At 53.1% G+C, this 21,554-nt stretch overlaps 1 protein-coding gene across 1 annotated transcript; it reads right to left on the bottom strand.

Moving 5' to 3' along the window:
- Nucleotides 1-327: 327 nt before the first annotated feature.
- On the bottom strand, nt 328-19,489 carry ANKRD7 (ankyrin repeat domain 7). Its single transcript, XM_062597638.1, has 28 exons — nt 19,284-19,489; nt 18,341-18,455; nt 17,927-18,100; nt 17,727-17,833; nt 16,860-16,997; nt 16,158-16,309; nt 15,313-15,383; nt 14,804-14,872; nt 14,620-14,712; nt 14,253-14,337; nt 13,569-13,639; nt 12,856-12,966; nt 10,643-10,711; nt 10,459-10,551; nt 10,089-10,173; nt 9,388-9,458; nt 8,675-8,785; nt 7,994-8,137; nt 5,961-6,626; nt 5,335-5,487; nt 4,486-4,667; nt 4,204-4,297; nt 3,345-3,422; nt 2,899-3,011; nt 2,456-2,597; nt 1,644-1,925; nt 893-1,156; nt 328-390 (listed from the first exon to the last, which is right to left on the bottom strand). The coding sequence occupies exons 1-28, from the start codon at nt 19,487-19,489 to the stop codon at nt 328-330; spliced, it is 4,002 nt and encodes a 1,333-aa protein (XP_062453622.1).
- Nucleotides 19,490-21,554: the final 2,065 nt, after the last annotated feature.

Raw genomic sequence — 21,554 nt, 5'->3', positions numbered from 1 at the left:
GCTTTGACCACTCCCGCCGCACCTGGAAGCATAGACAGGATTCCCTCAAGACCTCAGTTACCCACTTGCAGGACTAGCTTCTACAGCCTTTGGAAACCCAGCTGTAACGTGGAATAACAACTGGAAACACCATCCCCCACGCTGAGAAATACTTTGTCCACCACAACGCAGCATTCTCATTACTGCGTGGCATTAACTGCAGCACAAAGCAGCCTGCAGTTCAGCTGTTTTCTCACATTCTGCTTTTTAAAGAGGACAACAAAAAGCACAAAGACTTCACAGCAGCGGAGGGCTAGAGGGCTATCCACAAGGGCACAAGCAGCACGGTTACACCGTTACATAAGGCTTGTGAGGGTTCATCACGATGCAGGCCGAGACCCCTAGAAGCGACTGTCCAAACCGAGAGCGTACAGCTTCCGGGCTTAGGCAAAGAGCAAACAGCGCAAGCTGAACCCCTGTGGGCATCACCACTAATTCTGGCACACACACAGGCTCACCCACCAACACACCCACCCAGAGAAGAACCAAAACGCTGCCGAATTTAATTTAACGGCTCTTTTTCAGCCAGCACTGCTGGCTTACTATTTAGCCACCGGGCTGGCCCAAGGACGGTCATCTGGATCACCCTGTGAGACTCCACAAGACAACGCTCACAGCTTAGCAACTCAACTCGACAACATTACCGGCACGGGTACAGGCACAGGTACAGTACCCAGGCACGTCACTGAAACAGGATCCTTGCTATGCGTGGGGCACCACAGCACCCATTTAGAATCAGAGGTGCCCGTACACTTCTCACGGATAGAACAGACGGAAGAGGCGACCTTGCCCAGGCCTCCACTCAGTGCAAAGGGGGCAACGGATCACTGAAGATGCACTTACAGTGCCTTACCTCAGCCATATGAGCTTCCACTCGCTCTTCCACAGAGGAAGCATTGCCCACTGGGTTCATCAGCAGAGAGTGGCTTCTGCAGCGCTCATGAGCAGGTGCGGCAACGGCTTCCACAAACCTCTCACGAGCTCTGGCTCGATGCAGGCGTTTTGTGAGGGCCAGTTCCCATTCTAAATCGCTAACTCTCCGCTGCAGTCGGCCTACCGTGGAAGCTTCAGTAGCGGCTCTGATCTGATCCACTCGCTCCTGGGTGGCTGCCTGTGTCTGAAGCAGATCACGCAATTTCAACCCCCAGGAAAGAAAAAGAGAACGTCCACCCCTAGTCAGCTTCACACACCCAATTTCAAGAGCACAACCTTACTCAGCGAGGCAACAGTGCCTCCTCACTGCCCTCAACAATCAGGGCTCAAACGCTAAGGCACCAACTTTTAGAGTTTTCAATCAAAGCTCGGACTAAGCAACCTCTGTCTCGGCAAGACACTACTCTCCTTGCAATTCTTCTCTTGGTGCTGTTACCTGATTCCCCAGTGACCCGTGTGTGCAAAGAAGAGTATTCATAGACTCTCAGGGGGGTTCAGGAGAACCATTCAACAAGCTCACAGCCTTCAACAGCCTCCTGAAGACAGAAGGAGCCCTTGACTCCACAGCCCTGACCGGCAGAAGCAGGAAGTACTGAGAAATGACCACAGTAAGGAAGAGAGGAATGACAAGGCACAGATGCACTGCACATACTAGAGGGAAGGAAGCTTACGCGCAGAAAGAGATTGACTTCCTCCAGTTTTTGCCTTAGCTCTTGCTCTGCTCTTTCTTCAATCTCCCTTCTATAGTCTTCACTGTGCCTGGGATCCATCTTCTTGGCCTCTAAATGACGCCTGAGGGCAACCACCTCTTCTTCCAGCAGCCGCTTGCTCTTCCGCAGACTTTCGCGGCTTCCGTGCATCCAGGCCAACTCTTCTCGCAAACCTTCATTTGCTTTCTCTAGCTGCCTCGATCTTCTCCGCTCTCTTGCCAGCCAGTTGGAAAGTTCGTGGACCTGTACACAGGGGAAGGACAGGCTCACTTAACCAGAGGCATGTTACATGCCTGCCACACACTCAGGACAGAACCCACAAGAAACACATCCTCTTCTGCCCATGACACTGAATGCCCATGACAGCTGTGCTCCAGAGAGTAGCTTTTCAAGCAGTGCAGGAAGAAGGCATTTTCTCTTCTAGATCCAGGGGGCTGTTTCTTTTCAGAAACTCTTAGCAAGCACCAGGACTTCAGGAGGCCCCAATGGGCAACTCAAACTCTGTCTTCCTTCTTCTCCTTTCTTCTCCTCTCCGCAGAAATTCACCTTTTCCACACCAGCACCCTGGTATTGCAACATTTCTTCACTTACCAAAGGATTAGGCAGAGGTTTTCAGGGAACATATGGAAAAGCCATTTGTTTCAAGACACAGCCACCAGGTAATTAACAACACCAGACAAAATTGGGAAAAAAAAATCCTACAGGTTTCCAAAAAAAAAAAAAAAAAAAAAAAAAAAAAAAAAAAAAAAAAAGACAAACAGATCAAAGCTCACCTTTGCTCTTAATCTACCAACTTCATCGCCCTTTCCAGAACATGCGCCCTCTGTTTTGCTCTGGAAATCCAACTGGGACTCACTCTCTCGCCTCTCATACGCCCTCAGTTTCTTCATAGCTGTTTCCAGGAGCCTCTTGGACCTGCAGCAATTTGTAAAGTAAGTCAGCAAGTAAAATGGGAAGCCCAAGGACAGTCAGCCTCTGCCTGAAAACACAGGTACAGAGCTTCTTCCTGCCCTGCAACCCTCCCTTCCCACAACAACTGCAGGGCAGCCTGCACTTCCACCTACCTAAGGCCATACGCTTACGTACAAAGCCACCTGCAAGATCTAAAGCAAGGCTTGAAGTTGCTTACACTCCTGTGCTCAAAGTCACAGGCTCAGGTAAAGCTTGAACCCAGCCTAGCCGCTACGTCTTGCAAGTACGGAAATCCTGCACCTACCTGTTGCACTCTTTCTGCAATTCGATGTTTCTTTGCATTTCTTCCTCCAGGCGGGCTTCTGCTGGTTGTTCCCACTCTGCCAGCTTCTTCACGGACTTTCCGTTGCTCTCACACTTCCCAAGCAGAAAGGAGAAATGGCACACGCGACTCAGTAACGGCCTCTGTACGCACTCGCTGCAGGCAGCGTTCCTCACAAAGCTGCTACAGGACGTCTCCCTCTGCTAGCCAAGGGACGGCCGCGGAACTCCAGGGCACAGAATTCCCACGTAAAGGGCAGCGCCTCAGCCTTCCCACCACACAGGCCAATTCCGAGGGACAGAAAGAGTTGCCCGTCAGCCCTCCTCCCGCTCCCCTCCTCCCCCTCAAAAGTGAACGCCACTCGCTATGAGGGGCTCGCGGGGGGAAAACACACTGGAAGAAGAAATTCACAGCAACCGTTGATGTACCTGCTGATTTTGGTCTTCCCCCAAAGGCACCCGTCTTGTCCCTAAGCCAGGCATCAGGTCCTCCAGGCCATTATGAACCTACGGAAGTATTAAAAGAAGTCAAAAAGCCACACGGACTCCTTCCAGGCAGAAGCTGACACCTCACTCAAGGGTATGACCAAAAAGAAATGCCACAGACCTTTCTCCATCTCCCTACTCCTTTACTAATCTAACCCCAGCTCCAGTCATCCAGCAGTTCCCCTTCACTGAGGGCTTGTCTCTACCCACCTAGCCCCAGCACACCAGAATAAAGCTGCCCACGGATGGAGCAGGACAATATTACTTGCACCTTGGCTTCTTTGGAGTTCTTTGAGTCACTCCACGGACTTACACCTCTGAGCCAAGGAATCCATCGGCACTACACAGGCAAGGGGCTCAGAGGCCGGGAATGGAATTCTTGTCACAGCCTGAGCTCGCCAGTTAGGAGGGCTCGGCGACAAAGCGCTCGGCACCAAGGCAATGCCACAAGCTAACTTGCAGAGTGCCTTGAAGGCAGGAACGTCTGAAGTGCTGCTGCCTGATGCCTTACGCACCACGACGGGGATAAAGCAGCAAACATTTAAACCAGCACACGAGTGTCAAACCCGGACCTCAGCCAGTGTTAAGGAAGACTCAGCAGAGTACCCCGTGAAAACTCTCAAAACCAGGAAGCCGGGCAGTGCACCAACAGCAGCCGATCCTCGGTGGGCTGCAGCAAATGCTTTCTTTCCCCCAGCCTCCCCAGGAAAATCCCTTCTGAACATCCCCCCCCCCCCCCCCCCACACACACACATAACTAGGCTCAGTAGCTCATCAAAAAGGAAGGCCATGACCAGCTTACAGAGGCTGAGCTGTGCAGCTCTTCCTGAAGAGCTTCCAGGCGAGCAGTCTGTTCCTGGGCTCTGCCTTCCAGGCTGGCCTTTGCCTGTTCAAGCCTTGACAAGAAACACAGGTCTCGTTAACGGGAGCCCACAAGAGCACAAACACTGACACAACAGCGTGAAATAACGTAAGCTAAAGCAAAAGCCTCTCTCAAAATCACATACTGACTGGCTGCCATGCAGCAAGGTGATCCTGCTGTTTTTGCACCATCCCAGAAAGCTTCACTGCGACAGCTCCTTACCGTGCCACTCGCTCTTCCACATCCTTCCGGCTAATGGCTCCCGAGGAGCCCGAGGAGGCTTCCGGAAGGTCTTGCAGTTGCCGGCAAGAAGCCATCGCTTCCCTTTGCTCGTCTTCCAGGGCCCTCTTCAAATCCTGAGCACAACGCTCGGACTGAACGCGCTGTTCTTCCAACTCCTGCAGCTGTAAAACCCCAACCAGGACCCACGGTAGGCAGCTTGTTCTCATACAGACAAGTCGACTCCTTCGACTCCCGAGTCGACGCTCCAAAACCCTGGTGCTTCATCCTCTTGCATACTGGCCTCTCCCATCCCCAGCTCAACTTCCTACAAGCGGCCCTAAACACTGCTGCAGCACCAGCCCTACTCTTTCAATGACCCGTGACGCTCCTGGCCTCCAGCCGGTCGCCCCTCCCAGGGGAAGCATTACTCGCAACGTTCACCCTTCTCCTGCAGCGACTTCCCAGCTCCATAATAACGGCCGTGAGCACAGCAGTCTGAACAGCAAAATGCACAACACACTCCGGGCATCTCTAGCTCACCCACTGTCACCTTCAAGTCAGCCTCAAAGCTCAGGCGGCTTGTGACAGGCAACCAACAGCTTTCTTCAGACCTACCCACCAGAGAGCTGCTCCCCACACACTGCTTCGCCCCTCACGCTTGAAACAGGCTCCTTCAAGAGCCCGTTGTGTTTGCCACCGCCTTCATGCCTTACCACAGCCTAGAATGACTGACTTCCTCAGACCCCCCAGGCGCTTGGTCACAGAATACTGCTGGGCCCCTTTTCACCGGTTACAGGGAAAAACAACATTCTCCTCACAGCCATTAATGTAGTTACAGCCTTTGCCTACCTTGCCTTTAACCCTGACCAGCTCCTTCTGCAGCCGCAGTTTGTCTTCTTCCAGGTCCCTGAGATAACGCGTGGCAACCGCCAGCAAAGCTTCTGACGTCGACCGCTTTTCAAGAGCGTCGGTAACCTCCTGCTGCACCTGTCCGGCCATACCCTGATGAAACGGTTACACGCGCATGAAGAAAAGGGTACGAACACGGACTATGCTTTTACTTTCACCAATCAGATTACGTAATTACGTCAGTCTTCAGAGTGAACTCAAAGATGAGCAGTTTTGCCCACCACCAGTGTGCATCTGCACAGCTGCTCACTGCTATCCATCCTGGCCCACTGAGGGCAGCTGAACTATCGCTGTCTCTTAAGGAGGGTCGTGGTTTCCTAATACTTCATTTAGTATTGGGACTTTAGTTCCTTGTTTCTCTCCTTCATCAGCTAAGCTTGCTTTTCAGTGTCAGCTCTGAGTTTATTGAAAATAGCTTCAGATGTGCCCTGACACCCCTCACTACCTTTCCTTTGATGATCCTCTTGTTCTGCCTATCTCCTAGCTGCTGACAGAGGAAAAGGTTTTCACTGGAGCAGAGCCAGTCGTTCCTGCAGAGGTTCTTGCCTTATCGTATACTTGCTTACCTGATCTTTCTCAAGCTGGCGAGCACGGTCACATTCCTTCGCCCGACTTTGCGCTGGACTTGAGTCTTTCGGCACCACTTCTGAAAGCAATGTTCTTTCTCTAAGCCTCCCTTTCAGTTGGTGAAGTTCACTTTCTAGACTACTAGCCTTGCTCTCAGCTTTGCTCAGCTGCTGAGACAAGCTCTCGCTAGCGTCTCGCGCATCACAGAGGTCACGACGGAGCTTGTCCTGCAAACGAAGCCACTCGTCACGCTCTCTCTGAAACGTTTGCTCAACATTGCTTTTCGATGCCTCATGACGTTCAAGTTCCTCAAGAGCAGAGCTCAGGCGGGAGCGCAGCGATTCCACCTCTGCCTCCAGTTGATCTTTGCTTTCTTTTGCCTGCTCCAGTTTGCCAGTCAGCACTGCCGATTCCGTCTTTACTGAGTTCAGCTGCCCGTTGTACCGACGAACGGTTCGTGTTAAAGCCTCCTCGTTCAGCCTAAGTTCCTTTCGAAGATCTTCATTCTTTTCTTTCAAGGTCCCATTTGACCCTAAATGTTTTGCTTCTTCCTCCTGGCTCCTGCGCCTTTCTTGATCAGCCTCGAGTCTTAGTACGGCAATCTCATCTCGTACTAATCGATGCTTGTACAACAGCTCCTTTTCTCTCGCATTGCTGCCCGACACCTACGTGATAAAGAATACAAATAAATAGAGAGTGGGGAAATGAACCCACAAGAACGCTTGAGCAGCAAACTGCTTTTTAACATTTGCAATACTGAAGCAGGACTCAGACAGCAGCTTAGGTATTACCAAAAATATCATTCTCATCCCTGAGCCTATGCACCCCTACAAGCAATGCACACACTGGAAGCAGAACATGCCCTCAAAACCCTAGTGAATGCCCCAAGTCTAAAATGTCTTTTCTCCCCCCGCTAAATCCGGCAACCCAACAATAAACTTAATTTAAAAAGCTTAACAAAATACTTTTTGCCTTCTTTTTAAAAGTGACAGTGCTAGGTTGCATATGCATGGTATATTGTCTATTACAGGCCTTCAAAATATTTCTTTAAAGGTAAATGTAGGTGTGCTATGAAGTCTGGGAAAACAGGCCTAGCAAAGGTATTTTGCTTCTCTGACATTTAGCTGAACTGCACTAAACATGAATGCTGCTTCTCAAACGCCTCCTTCACACTGTAGCCTTCTGTATCACGACAGGTTAGCTATACAACCACAACCTACCACCCCGGGGGTGTAGTACTCTGATTAATTTCCTTCCTTGTTTATTATATATGCAACCTTCTTCCACATTAGCACAGGCATCTTGTGCTCTCTGGGTACTGTAGCATAGCACAAATAATGCTTTCAAGCACTGGATCTGCACAATGCCTTCCGTTAACTCTTTTCAGGATTTCTTTAAGGAGCATTCTTATGATCCTTTCTCCTCCTCCTCCTCCTCCAATTATTTTAATTCCTAGAGAGAACTTCATTCACTGGCGATACTCCTTCATACCATTTCCAGTGGTTGAGGTGGAAAAGACACTCCCCCCCCCAATGCACGTTTTCCTTTCCTTTTCTTTTCAAGTAATTTTGATGAGGATATAAAGAAAAGCACGCAACAGGATCAGATGATGCTCTGCAACTAAAACTTTCAGACATACTGCACAACAACTACTTTCCCGGTCAATCTCAGGATACCTAGGTACCTGAGCACTGCTAGAAACCTTAAAATTCAGGATAGCAGGTCTACACAATGGAAAAAAAAAACAGCAGACAGCTTAACAAATTGGGGAAAGAGTGTCTTCCTTTGTGTTGGTTTCCTACTTGCACTTGCGCTTCAGCTACATACAAGACTGATGCGGTCTTGTATGCTGGTCCAGAATTTTTAGAGACAGAAGGAACAACAAACAAACAAAATGGTATTTCCACAGTCAACTTACTTGACACACCAGAAGTGATCTGGCAAAAAGCACAGAAGTTATTGCCAGGAAGATCTATCACGATTTTAGAACAAATATGGTGAAATCAAAATCACTAGAAATAAAACTGCCTACCTCTGAAACTTTCACTAGAGTTCTTCTTTCTTCTTCTGGGCCCTTCCGTCTCCAAGCAGGGCTGTTCAAAATTTCTTCTCGTAGGGCTCTGGCACTCTTCTCTTGAGGAAGCGCTCTCTGTGTTTCATCACGCTCTTCTTCAGCCTACCATAACATATTTGAACTACTTAAACCTTGAGAAAAATCAGAGCTAGCAACTCTTTCCCCATTTTAGATTTAGTATTCTTTTGAAAAAAAAACTACTTTGAATGGCAATTCGGAAGATTTCTCTTTTCTTTTTTTTTTTTCTCTCTTTTTTTTTTTCCTGAACTGGTATCAGTTTCTGTGGTGGGGGCCAACAGGAACTGCCAGCCCCCTTAGAGCCCTCCAAACACATCCATAGATTAACACCTGGACAATACTAACGCTCTTCTATTTCAACACCAGCTTATGGACTACGTTCCTCTTTTCACTCTCTACATCAGTCTACAGAGCGATTTTTCAGTTTGCCTGCACATTATTTCCCTGTCCATCAAAGCCGGGGCTTCCTACTCCCAACCCATGGCTTTCATCTTTCGTGCGGGTCTTTCATTTCACAGATGTAAAGAAACGATTTCTGCAATACATCTGAAGCATATTTGGAATCTGCTACTCTCTGTGGTCTTCCTCCCGCGCTCATTTGGGAAGCACAGCTTGCTTTACGCTAACACCTTCATACGTCTTTAACACAGTCACCTGTCCGTCACCCTCAAAGTCTGTCTTTGTGGCAGCAGCCTCGTGTCCTTCACGCTTCCCTCCCTCCTTTGCAGACACCTGCGTGAGCGAGAACACAAACGAGCAGAGAGTGGGGCAAGGTATCTCCAGGAACCTTCCGCATCAACCTCCATTTTAACTGGTGGCATACCCAGCCAGCACTTGCATCGTCGCTTAAGCATTACCTGCAGTTTCACGGCTGCTTCTGCACTCAGGCAGGATGTCAAGGAATGCAGGCTCTGCAAGCACAACAGCCCTTTCAGAACCCAAAACACTGCTCGGAGCCTACCCCGACTGACTTTTTTTTGTCCTGGTGATTACTTGGCTGCACAGTGCCAAAAACACTCCTTTCTTTGCATACTGGGGCAAAGAAGCGGCAACCCTTCCAGCCACTTGCAGAACCAGAATCTTCACTCTTTCAACCTTACACTAGAAATCACACTCAAAGGCCAGTTGCCGTCACCCCTGCGACATTAGCGCACCCGAGCTAGTCACAGGGCTCACTGAACAGCTTGCACAGAGCAGAAGCTGCTCAAGTTCACAGGAACAAACGGATGGCGGAAGCAGCCCAAGAGGGAAGTGAGCCTCATCACTGCTCGGGCCCACGTCCAAAGCGAGATCCCGAGCGATTCCCCCCACTGGGACCCCACTGCGCCCCTCACTGAAAGCACCTCCGAATCCCAGGGAGAGTCGCTCTCTTCCTCCTGCTCCACTCCTGCTGCCGATGTAACACCTACAAAGGAAGCAAGAAAAGACGCACCGTGAGTCCTCCTTTCATTCTGCTGCTCTCCTGCTTCAACCAAGCCTTGCACCAGAATGCTTGAACTGGCAATAGTTCAGCTACAGAGGCAAAACATACAACTGTCATGCAAGGGCATCTTCACTCCCAGCTGCACCACCCTGTTCGCACCACTCCCTCTGCCCTTCTCTGCAGCAGAGGATGACAAGCCCAGCATGACCCCTCTCACGGCTACAATGAACAGCCCCCAACAGGTGGCCACGGAGCAGCCAAACGAGGCTCTGGCATGTCAGAGTCCGGCAGCAGCCACCTTGGGGACAGCTCCCCTCCTAAACAGGGCACCACACTCTGGCACTCACTATCACTTTGCACATCAGGAGAGGAGGAACCCTCAAAGCATGAGCCAAAACATCCTCACACGCACAGGAACGCACCAGGACACAACACTCCTTGCCTAGCACTACCACAAAACATCGCCCTCACTTGATGGTCCCTTCTCCCCTGGCACTTGCTGGCAAGGCAACAATTGGGTGCTGGCCCATCTCACAAGCAGGTCACCATTTCCCTTTGCTGACTCTGCACAATGAGCAGAGAAACAAGGGCGATCAATGTTTATTAACTCACCTCTCACATCAGCAGGGGCTGCTGCAGTATGGGCCACTTCAGGACCACCACTAGCCACTACTCCATCCCTTTCAGGGGATGCTTCCTAAATGAGGCCAGACAAAAGAGTTGGAGAGGACAGAAACAAGCATCCCCGGCACAGGCAGTCAACACCTGCCAAAATACTTCTCTTCTCTCCACCCGCACACGGAACTCTTCTGACTTCTCTTCTGTGAGGCAGAACCTTAGTCAGACCTCCTCCTCCTCCTCCTCCCTCACTTTCACTCTTCACACCACAAGCACATCTTACTGTCCTGCAGGACCTCTTCACACGCAGCATCTGCAACACTCTCGCAAAGGTCACTGAGAAAGACGGAACCAGGTTACAAACCAAACACGCCTCCACCTCCTGCAGTACAGGCTGGGTTCCAGCATCACTCTCGGAGTCCTCATCACTGCACAGTCCCAAGGCCACACACCGCAACTGGAAAACAAAAACAATCAAAAAGAAAATAAAGAGGCGAAACAGGTAGCACAAGATCACCTGCAAGCCTGGAATGCCATCCTCATCTCACCTGGCTGGGGGGAAAAGAGACCTGCTTGAGCAAACCCCAGCCCCCTCCCACAAAGCACACCCGAGGAACCTGACCAGGAAGAAGGGAGAGCCAGGGGACAAAGCGTTTCAGCCGATTTTGAACAATAAATGCCCTTTTGCCACATCAGTCAGGATTCTATCACCAAAGCTACCGGAAACAAAGAGCAACGTCTGCAGCACAAAAGAAGACGTAATCTAGGAGCTGAGCCACTTTGATGGTCTAGAAATGTGACTCCCAGGAAGCAAACCATGTGGTCTTTTATCTAGTCTCCTACTCTCTTTCGCGCCCAAGCACAAGACTGCTGCATGCTCTGCCGTACCTACAAGTCTTTGAGGACACAGTGCAGAGCAGCAGAGAGGGTGGCATACAGGAGTAAAATGTCTTTTCTCCCCCCGCTAAATCCGGCAACCCAACAATAAACTTAATTTAAAAAGCTTAACAAAATACTTTTTGTCTTCTTTTTAAAAGTGACAGTGCTAGGTTGCATATGCATGGTATATTGTCTATTACAGGCCTTCAAAATATTTCTTTAAAGGTAAATGTAGGTGTGCTATGAAGTCTGGGAAAACAGGCCTAGCAAAGGTATTTTGCTTCTCTGACATTTAGCTGAACTGCACTAAACATGAATGCTGCTTCTCAAACGCCTCCTTCACACTGTAGCCTTCTGTATCACGACAGGTTAGCTATACAACCACAACCTACCACCCCGGGGGTGTAGTACTCTGATTAATTTCCTTCCTTGTTTATTATATATGCAACCTTCTTCCACATTAGCACAGGCATCTTGTGCTCTCTGGGTACTGTAGCATAGCACAAATAATGCTTTCAAGCACTGGATCTGCACAATGCCTTCCGTTAACTCTTTTCAGGATTTCTTTAAGGAGCATTCTTATGATCCTTTCTCCTCCTCCTCCTCCTCCAATTATTTTAATTCCTAGAGAGAACTTCATTCACTGGCGATACTCCTTCATACCATTTCCAGTGGTTGAGGTGGAAAAGACACTCCCCCCCCCAATGCACGTTTTCCTTTCCTTTTCTTTTCAAGTAATTTTGATGAGGATATAAAGAAAAGCACGCAACAGGATCAGATGATGCTCTGCAACTAAAACTTTCAGACATACTGCACAACAACTACTTTCCCGGTCAACCTCAGGATACCTAGGTACCTGAGCACTGCTAGAAACCTTAAAATTCAGGATAGCAGGTCTACACAATGGAAAAAAAAAACAGCAGACAGCTTAACAAATTGGGGAAAGAGTGTCTTCCTTTGTGTTGGTTTCCTACTTGCACTTGCGCTTCAGCTACATACAAGACTGATGCGGTCTTGTATGCTGGTCCAGAATTTTTAGAGACAGAAGGAACAACAAACAAACAAAATGGTATTTCCACAGTCAACTTACTTGACACACCAGAAGTGATCTGGCAAAAAGCACAGAAGTTATTGCCAGGAAGATCTATCACGATTTTAGAACAAATATGGTGAAATCAAAATCACTAGAAATAAAACTGCCTACCTCTGAAACTTTCACTAGAGTTCTTCTTTCTTCTTCTGGGCCCTTCCGTCTCCAAGCAGGGCTGTTCAAAATTCCTTCTCGTAGGGCTCTGGCACTCTTCTCTTGAGGAAGCGCTCTCTGTGTTTCATCACGCTCTTCTTCAGCCTACCATAACATATTTGAACTACTTAAACCTTGAGAAAAATCAGAGCCAGCAACTCTTTCCCCATTTTAGATTTAGTATTCTTTTGAAAAAAAACTACTTTGAATGGCAATTCGGAAGATTTCTCTTTTCTTTTTTTTTTTTCTCTTTTTTTTTTTTCTGAACTGGTGTCAGTTTCTGTGGTGGGGGCCAACAGGAACTGCCAGCCCCCTTAGAGCCCTCCAAACACATCCATAGATTAACACCTGGACAATACTAACGCTCTTCTATTTCAACACCAGCTTATGGACTACGTTCCTCTTTTCACTCTCTACATCAGTCTACAGAGCGATTTTTCAGTTTGCCTGCACATTATTTCCCTGTCCATCAAAGCCAGGGCTTCCTACTCCCAACCCATGGCTTTCATCTTTCGTGCGGGTCTTCCATTTCACAGATGTAAAGAAACGATTTCTGCAATACATCTGAAGCACATTTGGAATCTGCTACTCTCTGTGGTCTTCCTCCCGCGCTCATTTGGGAAGCACAGCTTGCTTTACGCTAACACCTTCATACGTCTTTAACACAGTCACCTGTCTGTCACCCTCAAAGTCTGTCTTTGTGGCAGCAGCCTCGTGTCCTTCACGCTTCCCTCCCTCCTTTGCAGACACCTGCGTGAGCGAGAACACAAACGAGCAGAGAGTGGGGCAAGGTATCTCCAGGAACCTTCCGCATCAACCTCCATTTTAACTGGTGGCATACCCAGCCAGCACTTGCATCGTCGCTTAAGCATTACCTGCAGTTTCACGGCTGCTTCTGCACTCAGGCAGGATGTCAAGGAATGCAGGCTCTGCAAGCACAACAGCCCTTTCAGAACCCAAAACACTGCTCGGAGCCTACCCCGACTGACTTTTTTTTGTCCTGGTGATTACTTGGCTGCACGGTGCCAAAAACACTCCTTTCTTTGCATACCGGGGCAAAGAAGCGGCAACCCTTCCAGCCACTTGCAGAGCCAGAATCTTCACTCTTTCAACCTTACACTAGAAATCACACTCAAAGGCCAGTTGCCGTCACCCCTGCGACATTAGCGCACCCGAGCTAGTCACAGGGCTCACTGAACAGCTTGCACAGAGCAGAAGCTGCTCAAGTTCACAGGAACAAACGGATGGCGGAAGCAGCCCAAGAGGGAAGTGAGCCTCATCACTGCTCGGGCCCACGTCCAAAGCGAGATCCCGAGCGATTCCCCCCACTGGGACCCCACTGCGCCCCTCACTGAAAGCACCTCCGAATCCCAGGGAGAGTCGCTCTCTTCCTCCTGCTCCACTCCTGCTGCCGATGTAACACCTACAAAGGAAGCAAGAAAAGACGCACCGTGAGTCCTCCTTTCATTCTGCTGCTCTCCTCCTCCAGACAACTCCTGCAGCCAAGAGACGGAAAACACTTCAACTACACAGGGAAAGCAAAGTACTGCCAGTCTCCCTCGGCTGCACCACCCTGTTCGCACCACTCCCTCTGCCCTTCTCTGCAGCAGAGGATGACAAGCCCAGCATGACCCCTCTCACGGCTACAATGAACAGCCCCCAACAGGTGGCCACGGAGCAGCCAAACGAGGCTCTGGCATGTCAGAGTCCGGCAGCAGCCACCTTGGGGACAGCTCCCCTCCTAAACAGGGCACCACACTCTGGCACTCACTATCACTTTGCACATCAGGAGAGGAGGAACCCTCAAAGCATGAGCCAAAACATCCTCACACGCACAGGAACGCACCAGGACACAACACTCCTTGCCTAGCACTACCACAAAACATCACCCTCACTTGATGGTCCCTTCCCCCCTGGCACTTGCTGGCAAGGCAACAATTGGGTGCTGGCCCATCTCACAAGCAGGTCACCATTTCCCTTTGCTGACTCTGCACAACGAGCAGAGAAACAAGGGCGATCAATGTTTATTAACTCACCTCTCACATCAGCAGGGGCTGCTGCAGTATGGGCCACTTCAGGACCACCACTAGCCACTACTCCATCCCTTTCAGGGGATGCTTCCTAAATGAGGCCAGACAAAAGAGTTGGAGAGGACAGAAACAAGCATCCCCGGCACAGGCAGTCAACACCTGCCAAAATACTTCTCTTCTCTCCACCCGCACACGGAACTCTTCTGACTTCTCTTCTGTGAGGCAGAACCTTAGTCAGACCGCCTCCTCCTCCTACCTCACTTTCACTCTTCACACCACAAGCACATCTTACTGTCCTGCAGGACCTCTTCACACGCAGCATCTGCAACACTCTCGCAAAGGTCACTGAGAAAGACGGAACCAGGTTACAAACCAAACACGCCTCCACCTCCTGCAGTACAGGCTGGGTTCCAGCATCACTCTCGGAGTCCTCATCACTGCACAGTCCCATGGCCACACACCGCAACTGGAAAACAAAAACAATCAAAAAGAAAATAAAGAGGCGAAACAGGTAGCACAAGATCACCTGCAAGCCTGGAATGCCATCCTCATCTCACCTGGCTGGGGGGAAAAGAGACCTGCTTGAGCAAACCCCAGCCCCCTCCCACAAAGCACACCCGAGGAACCTGACCAGGAAGAAGGGAGAGCCAGGGGACAAAGCGTTTCAGCCGATTTTGAACAATAAATGCCCTTTTGCCACATCAGTCAGGATTCTATCACCAAAGCTACCGGAAACAAAGAGCAACGTCTGCAGCACAAAAGAAGACGTAATCTAGGAGCTGAGCCACTTTGATGGTCTAGAAATGTGACTCCCAGGAAGCAAACCATGTGGTCTTTTATCTAGTCTCCTACTCTCTTTCGCGCCCAAGCACAAGACTGCTGCATGCTCTGCCGTACCTACAAGTCTTTGAGGACACAGCGCAGAGCAGCAGAGAGGGCGGCACACAGGAGACCGCTTTGCAGGAGAAAATCACCTGCCTGCAAACACCGTTTTGCCCCAGTCCAGACAGGTCTCCCCTGAAAATCAGTCCTTCCACGGGAAACTCTGCCTCTGGAGGCACTTTACCTTGGCAGCTAAACTGCGTTTTGCTTTCTCAGAAGCAGGACAGCTGTCATCGCTCTCCTCTTCCTGCCACACTGGAGGGAAACATTCGTGCGAGACAGCATGAACAAAAGCATGCCCCAAACCACCAGTTCTTCTCACCATTCGGAATCCTCTCCTCCCTCCCCCAAAATAAGGAACTACATAAAATCAACGCTCTCCTTCTATAGCCTTCCAACCAAACAACTAGCATGGCACTAGAATGTGAGGAGCAATTTCTTCACCGTGAGAGTGACAGAGCACTGGAACAGCTTGCCCAGAGAGGTTGTGCAGTCTCCTTCTCTGGAGATACTCAAAACCCGTCTGGACGCAATCCTGTGCAGCATGTTCCAGGTGACCCTGCTTGAGTTGCACTAGGTGATCTCCAGAGGTCCCTTCCAACCTTACCGATTCTGTGATGCTGTGTTCTTTCTCCTTCTCTCTTTGTATCCCCCACCTCCTCCTCCTCCCCGCCACCCCACGGTTGAAAATGCCACCTACTACGCAGTATTTCGGGGGGCTGGTTTTGCTTTTGTTCTTTCAAGAAGAAAAGCAAAGCCCCTACCTAGAAGCATGGCGAATCCAATAGGCAACAACCCTCCTAAGGGACGGCTCACACATTAACCGCAGAAGCACCCCCTCAGCCTTGCAGGACGCACGTCCAGTCGGCAACACCGAAGCACATTTACAAAGCTTTGCCTGCTATTCCCTCTGCGGCCTCTGCTGAAGCCAACGGTGAACACGATAAGCTTCAACAACACAAGCCACCAAAAGAAAAGGCCGTACGGATCCTCCTCCTCAGCCCCTCCCTCCACGGTTAAGGATCCTACCTCCGCTGGCCACAGCACAAGCACCCAGTGCAGAGACAGCAGCAGCTCCTGCTCCGGCAGGCGTGCTAAGCACTGCCTCGTCCCTTGCACCGCCTGAAGAAGCTTCTCCCGCCTTCTCCTCGGCTGCACTCTCTGCCAGGTGTTGACTAACACTATAGGCGGAAAGAAAGGAAATACTCCCGCTAAAAACAACAACATCCTTGCGTACACCGCTTCCAGAATACAAAGAGCCATTTATTCTCCCTGCTACCCCTATTCAGGGACAAGCGGAAAGGTAACGCACACGGGCTAGTTGTACGTGCCAGGCACCCTTCCTTCCTGCTTCCCCTCCACACAGGCTACGACAAAAGGGGAAGCGGCAGAGGAAAGGAGCTCTAGATTTGGGGCCAAGTGCGCGTCTGCGGGGGCACTTATATACACTTCACTTGGCAGAGACACACTTCCCAGACTTGGCATTGCTCAGATGTGAGCTCAGCAGAAACAAACTTGAAAGCTAACAGAGCATTTGGGGCGGAAGTCGGGAAAATGTCCCAATTCACACTCGACACGGCAATGATACGTGCCACAGGATTCCATCCAGCCCAGCTTCAACAAAGGTCTCCACACACCATTAAACCCAGCAGCTGTTACCAGCTGTGCCCGTAAGCCAACACGCACACACGGACAACTTAGCGACTCGAACGGTGACTCCAAAGCACTTACCGAGCATGCCCGGAAATTTGAGCATACTTCTCCGCTGTCCATCCAAGAACGTCTTTCTCGGAAGGATCAGCACCGTAGCGAAGAAGAACTTCTATCATGCTCGTGTGCCCAGCAGAAGCAGCAAGCATAAGAGGCGTCCTGGAGCATCCAAAAGATGAGACGAAATGTATCAGCCCACACAGACATTTCACCGGCATTATTTTCATCTCTGTCTGCTCCCACAACAATTACTTTCCCCCTTTCCCAAACGTAGAAGGAAAGCAAAGCCAACTACAGGGAAGCACAGGAGAACTCCACTCGGAAGGGGCCTCAGCACCTCTCTCGGCCAAACACCTCCCCAAAGCTCGCTCAGCTACGAGGCCGGACCGCGTTGCTCAGGGCTTTACTTGGGCTGTCCTTCAACGCCACCAGGGAGGGAGCCTGCACAACCTTTTCGCGCACTGTCCTCCGGGTGAACAACTTTCTCCTCACATCCAGTTGGAATCTCTCGTTTCAACACACACCCGTTGTCAAAGCAAACGTCAGGACACAGAGACTACGCTGCCTGCCACACAGCACCTACGTACCAACTACTGCCTGCGTTCTAAAAACCCACTCCTGCCTAACAGCACCGCTGCAAACTAGCTGCAGGTTCCCTGCCTTGCGGCCACCAGGCACAAGGCTTGCTGGTGCTCCTGAAGGCGGAAGCCATCCCGTCAGGCACCACGGCAGCCACGTGCAGACCACTTGTCAAAAGGCACCCACCCACAAAGAACTGCTTCTGCGTGGCTACTCCGGCCTTGCAGAGAGGCTCACGCCCACGCCTCTCTTCAGGCAACCTTGCAGAACACTCAGGGGACCCAGGCCCTCTTTGGACAAGCCCTTCACCTTTCAGACTGATCTCGAGCGTGCACGTCAGCTCCTTTTCGGAGCAGGAACTCCACCATCTCCTCGTGGTGTTCGGTCACAGCAAGAGCAAGGGGAGTGTAGCCCATCTGGAAGCGTAAATCCCCTCAGTTAGAAAAAACACAGCAAAGCAAAGCAACCTTTTCTTCCCAACAGCGGCCCTGCCCAAATTCTACCCGTACCTTATTCTGCGCATCAACGTGCGCGTTGTGCTCCAGTAACTGCCCTGCCAGAGAGGTGCTAGGAGCAATGGCAGCGAGGTGAAGGGCAGTGTTGCCGTTAGCATCGGCAAGGTTAGGGTTGGCACCACGCGCTAGCAGAATGGCAACACATCGCTCTTGCTGGCACTGCACCGCCTGCAAACAGCACAGGACAAAAGGAAACGTTTCCCGCAACTCCCCTTCCCTCTGTCACAGCTCCCGCAGCTTGCCACCCTCACTAAACAGCAACACCCTCAAAGAGCAGGAAACCTGCGCCCATTCAGCGCCACTCACCACGCAATCTCCACCCACACCTAGGCCGAGAACCACCCAAGAGATCGACCGCTCAGCACGCAGCTTAGAAGCCCTACCTGCAACATCGCATACTCCACCTACCTTCATCAGCGGCGATCTCTTGAAGCCGTCACGAGGATCCAGCTTGCACTTCTTTTCTACCAAATAGGACACAACCTCCGAATGTCCATTAGCGCAAGCCAGATGCAGAGGTGTCCTAGAAGTTAAATAGATCGCATTGACACAGACAGGCAGACAGCTGAAGAGACCGCTCCTGCCTATGTGACGGGCGTAGGGCGTAGACCGGTTTCCGGTTCCAAAAAAAACAAGCTTAGACAAAGTTTCTCATTCCTGCACCAGGGACAGCACCCAAAGCCCGAGGCGGGCTAGGAAAAGGGCACCCTGCAACCCCCCAGCCCTCCTTCCAACCTCGGCGCTCACGGCGCGGCACCTGCCAGAGGCGAAGGCGACGCCTTCGGGGCACCAGCACGTCAGCCGCGCGCGGCGCGTTTCGGCAGTTCGTGCCTTCGGCCCTCTGCCCCTGCTCACCGCTGCAGCAAGCGCGGGCGCACGCTCGCTCTCAAGGGCCTCGCTGACGCCCAGCAAAGCGCCCAGCGCAGACCTGCCCCCGCAGCGCCGTCACGCCGACGGCAGCACAGCAGCGCTCCGGCTTGCTCGCAGCTCTCGCTGCCCTTCTCGGGTGCCAAGTGCCCCGGGGGAAGCCCTCTCCAGGGCGGCAGAGCTGCCGGGCACCGCCCCTCACCCCCCGCGGGAAACGGCACTGCCTCCCTCCCTCCCTCCCCGCCAGGCAAAGCCCTGCCGGGCCGCGCCGCGCCGCGCCGGGGGAGCGGCCGCCCCCGGGAAAGGAGCCCTCTCTGCTCGCAGCTCGGCCCGCTGGAGCCTCGCGGCGGCGCCAGCGCCGTCGGGCCCGCGGCCGAGCCGACACCGCCCCCCGCGACGCCGCCGCCGCCGCCGCCGCCCGGCCCTCGCGGCCGCCCCCCGCGCTCCCCCCGCGCCCGCGCTCGCGCCGCCGCCGCCCCCTCACCGCTTCGCCTTGTCCCGACCGTCGATGCCGAGGATCGGCAGCCACCGCGGCCGCCGCAGCCGCGCCAGGTCGCCGCTGGCGGCCGCGCGGTGCAGCTTGCCCAGCTCCTCCTCGCGGAGCTCGTAGGCAGCGCGGACGCAGGCCAGCGAAGCGCCGCCGGACGGCGGCCCCCGCGCCTTGCTGAAGAGCCCCAAGAGCCTCTCCATGCTGCGGCGGGGACGCGCAGGCGGACGCGCCCGCGGACACGGACGCGGACACGGAGGCGGCCCCGCCTCGGGCGGGGCAGAGGAGCCGAGCGCCGAGCAGCGGCCGCGGCCCGGCACAGCTGCTGCGGGGCTGAGCCCCGGCGGGCTGCGCGGCCGCGGGCGGCGGGCTCGGAGCCCCCGGGGCGGGGGCAGAGGCGCGGGCCGAGGGCAGGGACGCAGCGAGGCTCCCAGCGAGGCACGCGCCGTCGCTCCGGCAGCGGCGGCCGCAGCACTCAGGGCCGCCGCCTGCAGAGGCCGCGCAACAGCCGCGGCGGGGGCGTCACAGGGCCGCGGGGCGACGCCGCGGCGGGGGCGTCACAGCGCCCCGGGGCGACGCCGCGCCGGAGCCGGGCGGCCGCCGCGCGCCTGCGCAGTGCGGCCGGGGCGGAGCGTCGGGGGCGGGGCGGGGCGGGGCCTCGGGGTGGGCGGTGCTGCCGCCTCCGCAGGGCGCTGCCGGGCCGGCACCGCGCCGCCTCGCCACGGTCGAGGGCCGCCGCCGCCGGCGCCGCACAGCGCGGGGCGGGGCGGACGGAAACACGCCGGTGCCCGCCGCTGCTGCCCCCACGCACGCGGGGCCGCTGCGGCCCGACGGCTGGCGGCGGGGGCTGGCGCCTGCTGCGCTCGCCCCGGCCCGCCCGGCTGCTGCCCCCGGCACCTCGCAGCCCGCGGCCGGGGGCAGCCGGCAGGACGGCGCGGAAAGCTCCTGCGGACAGGGCCCGACGAGAGCGCCCCTACGCAAGGGCTGGGCCGAGCAGGCAGCGCCGCGGCCTCCGCGGCCTCCGCGGCCGCTGCTCTCCTCGGCTCGGGCCCTTCCGCCCAGGCTTTCGCTGCTGCCCCCTCCTCTTTGTCAGCGGGGCTTGGGGAATTTGGCGGGGGTGGGGGGGCGGGGGTGTCCGGGTCTTTCTCGCCTCCGGCGGCTCCCGGCTCCCTCCTGCAGCCGCGAAGGCAGAGGCGGGATGGTTTCTGACTACAGAAACGCAGTCCTCAGGACTGGCTGGCAGTGCGGGGTGCCGGGGACGCTAGGAGGACTGTGGCACTCCTAAAGGGCCGCTGGCACCTCCAGGTTTTGTTGACAGAGTCTCCCCTAAGGTACTAGCACAATCTGCTGCAGTGCAACTCTCCTGGTGGCCTGAGCTGAAGGGCAAAGCTTAGTCTTTCGGTATTCGTCCTCAAAGCTGCCCGTCTTCAGGGGAAGCTGCAAGCTTTTTGCCAGGGCAAGTAGAAAACTTCTGAACTGAGGAAGACGTAGCGAGGAATGTCTTTGATCCTTGTGCCGGGTGGTGACCGAGAATCTGGTCAGTAAGGCTGCGGGACTATATGCTAGCCGTCGTCTGGATTCAGTTCTCCAGCTCTTCAGCTGCTCTGCAAGTCTTCAGCTGCATGTGTAAACGCAAGCTTTTGTCAGCTGGGCTTTGGGAGCTGCCGTCGGGAACTGTTCAGAAGAGGAACGCAAGGCCTGCGTTAAGCCCTCAAGCGCTGTGCGCCCAAAGGCAGGCTGTAATTGGCTACGGACGCATGGGTTCAGCTGTTGTGTGGTTCCTGGGAGGCCTTATTGCAAGAGTAAAAGGAAATGACATGCTTTCTTCTTTTGTTCTTCTCTTTGTTTTAACTCGTGTTTTAGAAATCGTTTTTATTAAAAAGAGTAAAAAAACTATGGCAAAGTAGAAGAGCATCTCTCTCTAACGCGGCTGGTTAACGGGCGATCGAGTCGTTCTGAGAGGCAGCTCGGCTGTGCCGCCAAGTCTGCTTTAGTTATCCTGTCTTGATTCTGGGATAAAAATTCCTTCAAAACCTCGAGTCCTGTTCTCAAATATTCTGAGGTCTCAAGCAAATAGTTGTGCTCCAATGACAAACTGGCACGCCAAGTCCTCCCAAGGTCACCTTCCTGCAAATGTGATGCAGAGCTCAAACTGCGTGGAAGACGAACCCAAGGGCTGTACACTAGTGGCAACTTTCAGGTTCTCTTTCAAGAAAAAGAAAAAGCAGGCATTCTTAAGGAGGCTTTCCCTTTTTAAGGTCCATTTGC

Source organism: Rhea pennata, chromosome 1, assembly GCF_028389875.1.
Source record: "Rhea pennata isolate bPtePen1 chromosome 1, bPtePen1.pri, whole genome shotgun sequence".
Taxonomy (NCBI): domain Eukaryota; kingdom Metazoa; phylum Chordata; class Aves; order Rheiformes; family Rheidae; genus Rhea; species Rhea pennata.
The sequence above is the reverse complement of the archived record's forward strand: the minus strand, read 5'-3'. Positions and strand labels throughout refer to the sequence as shown.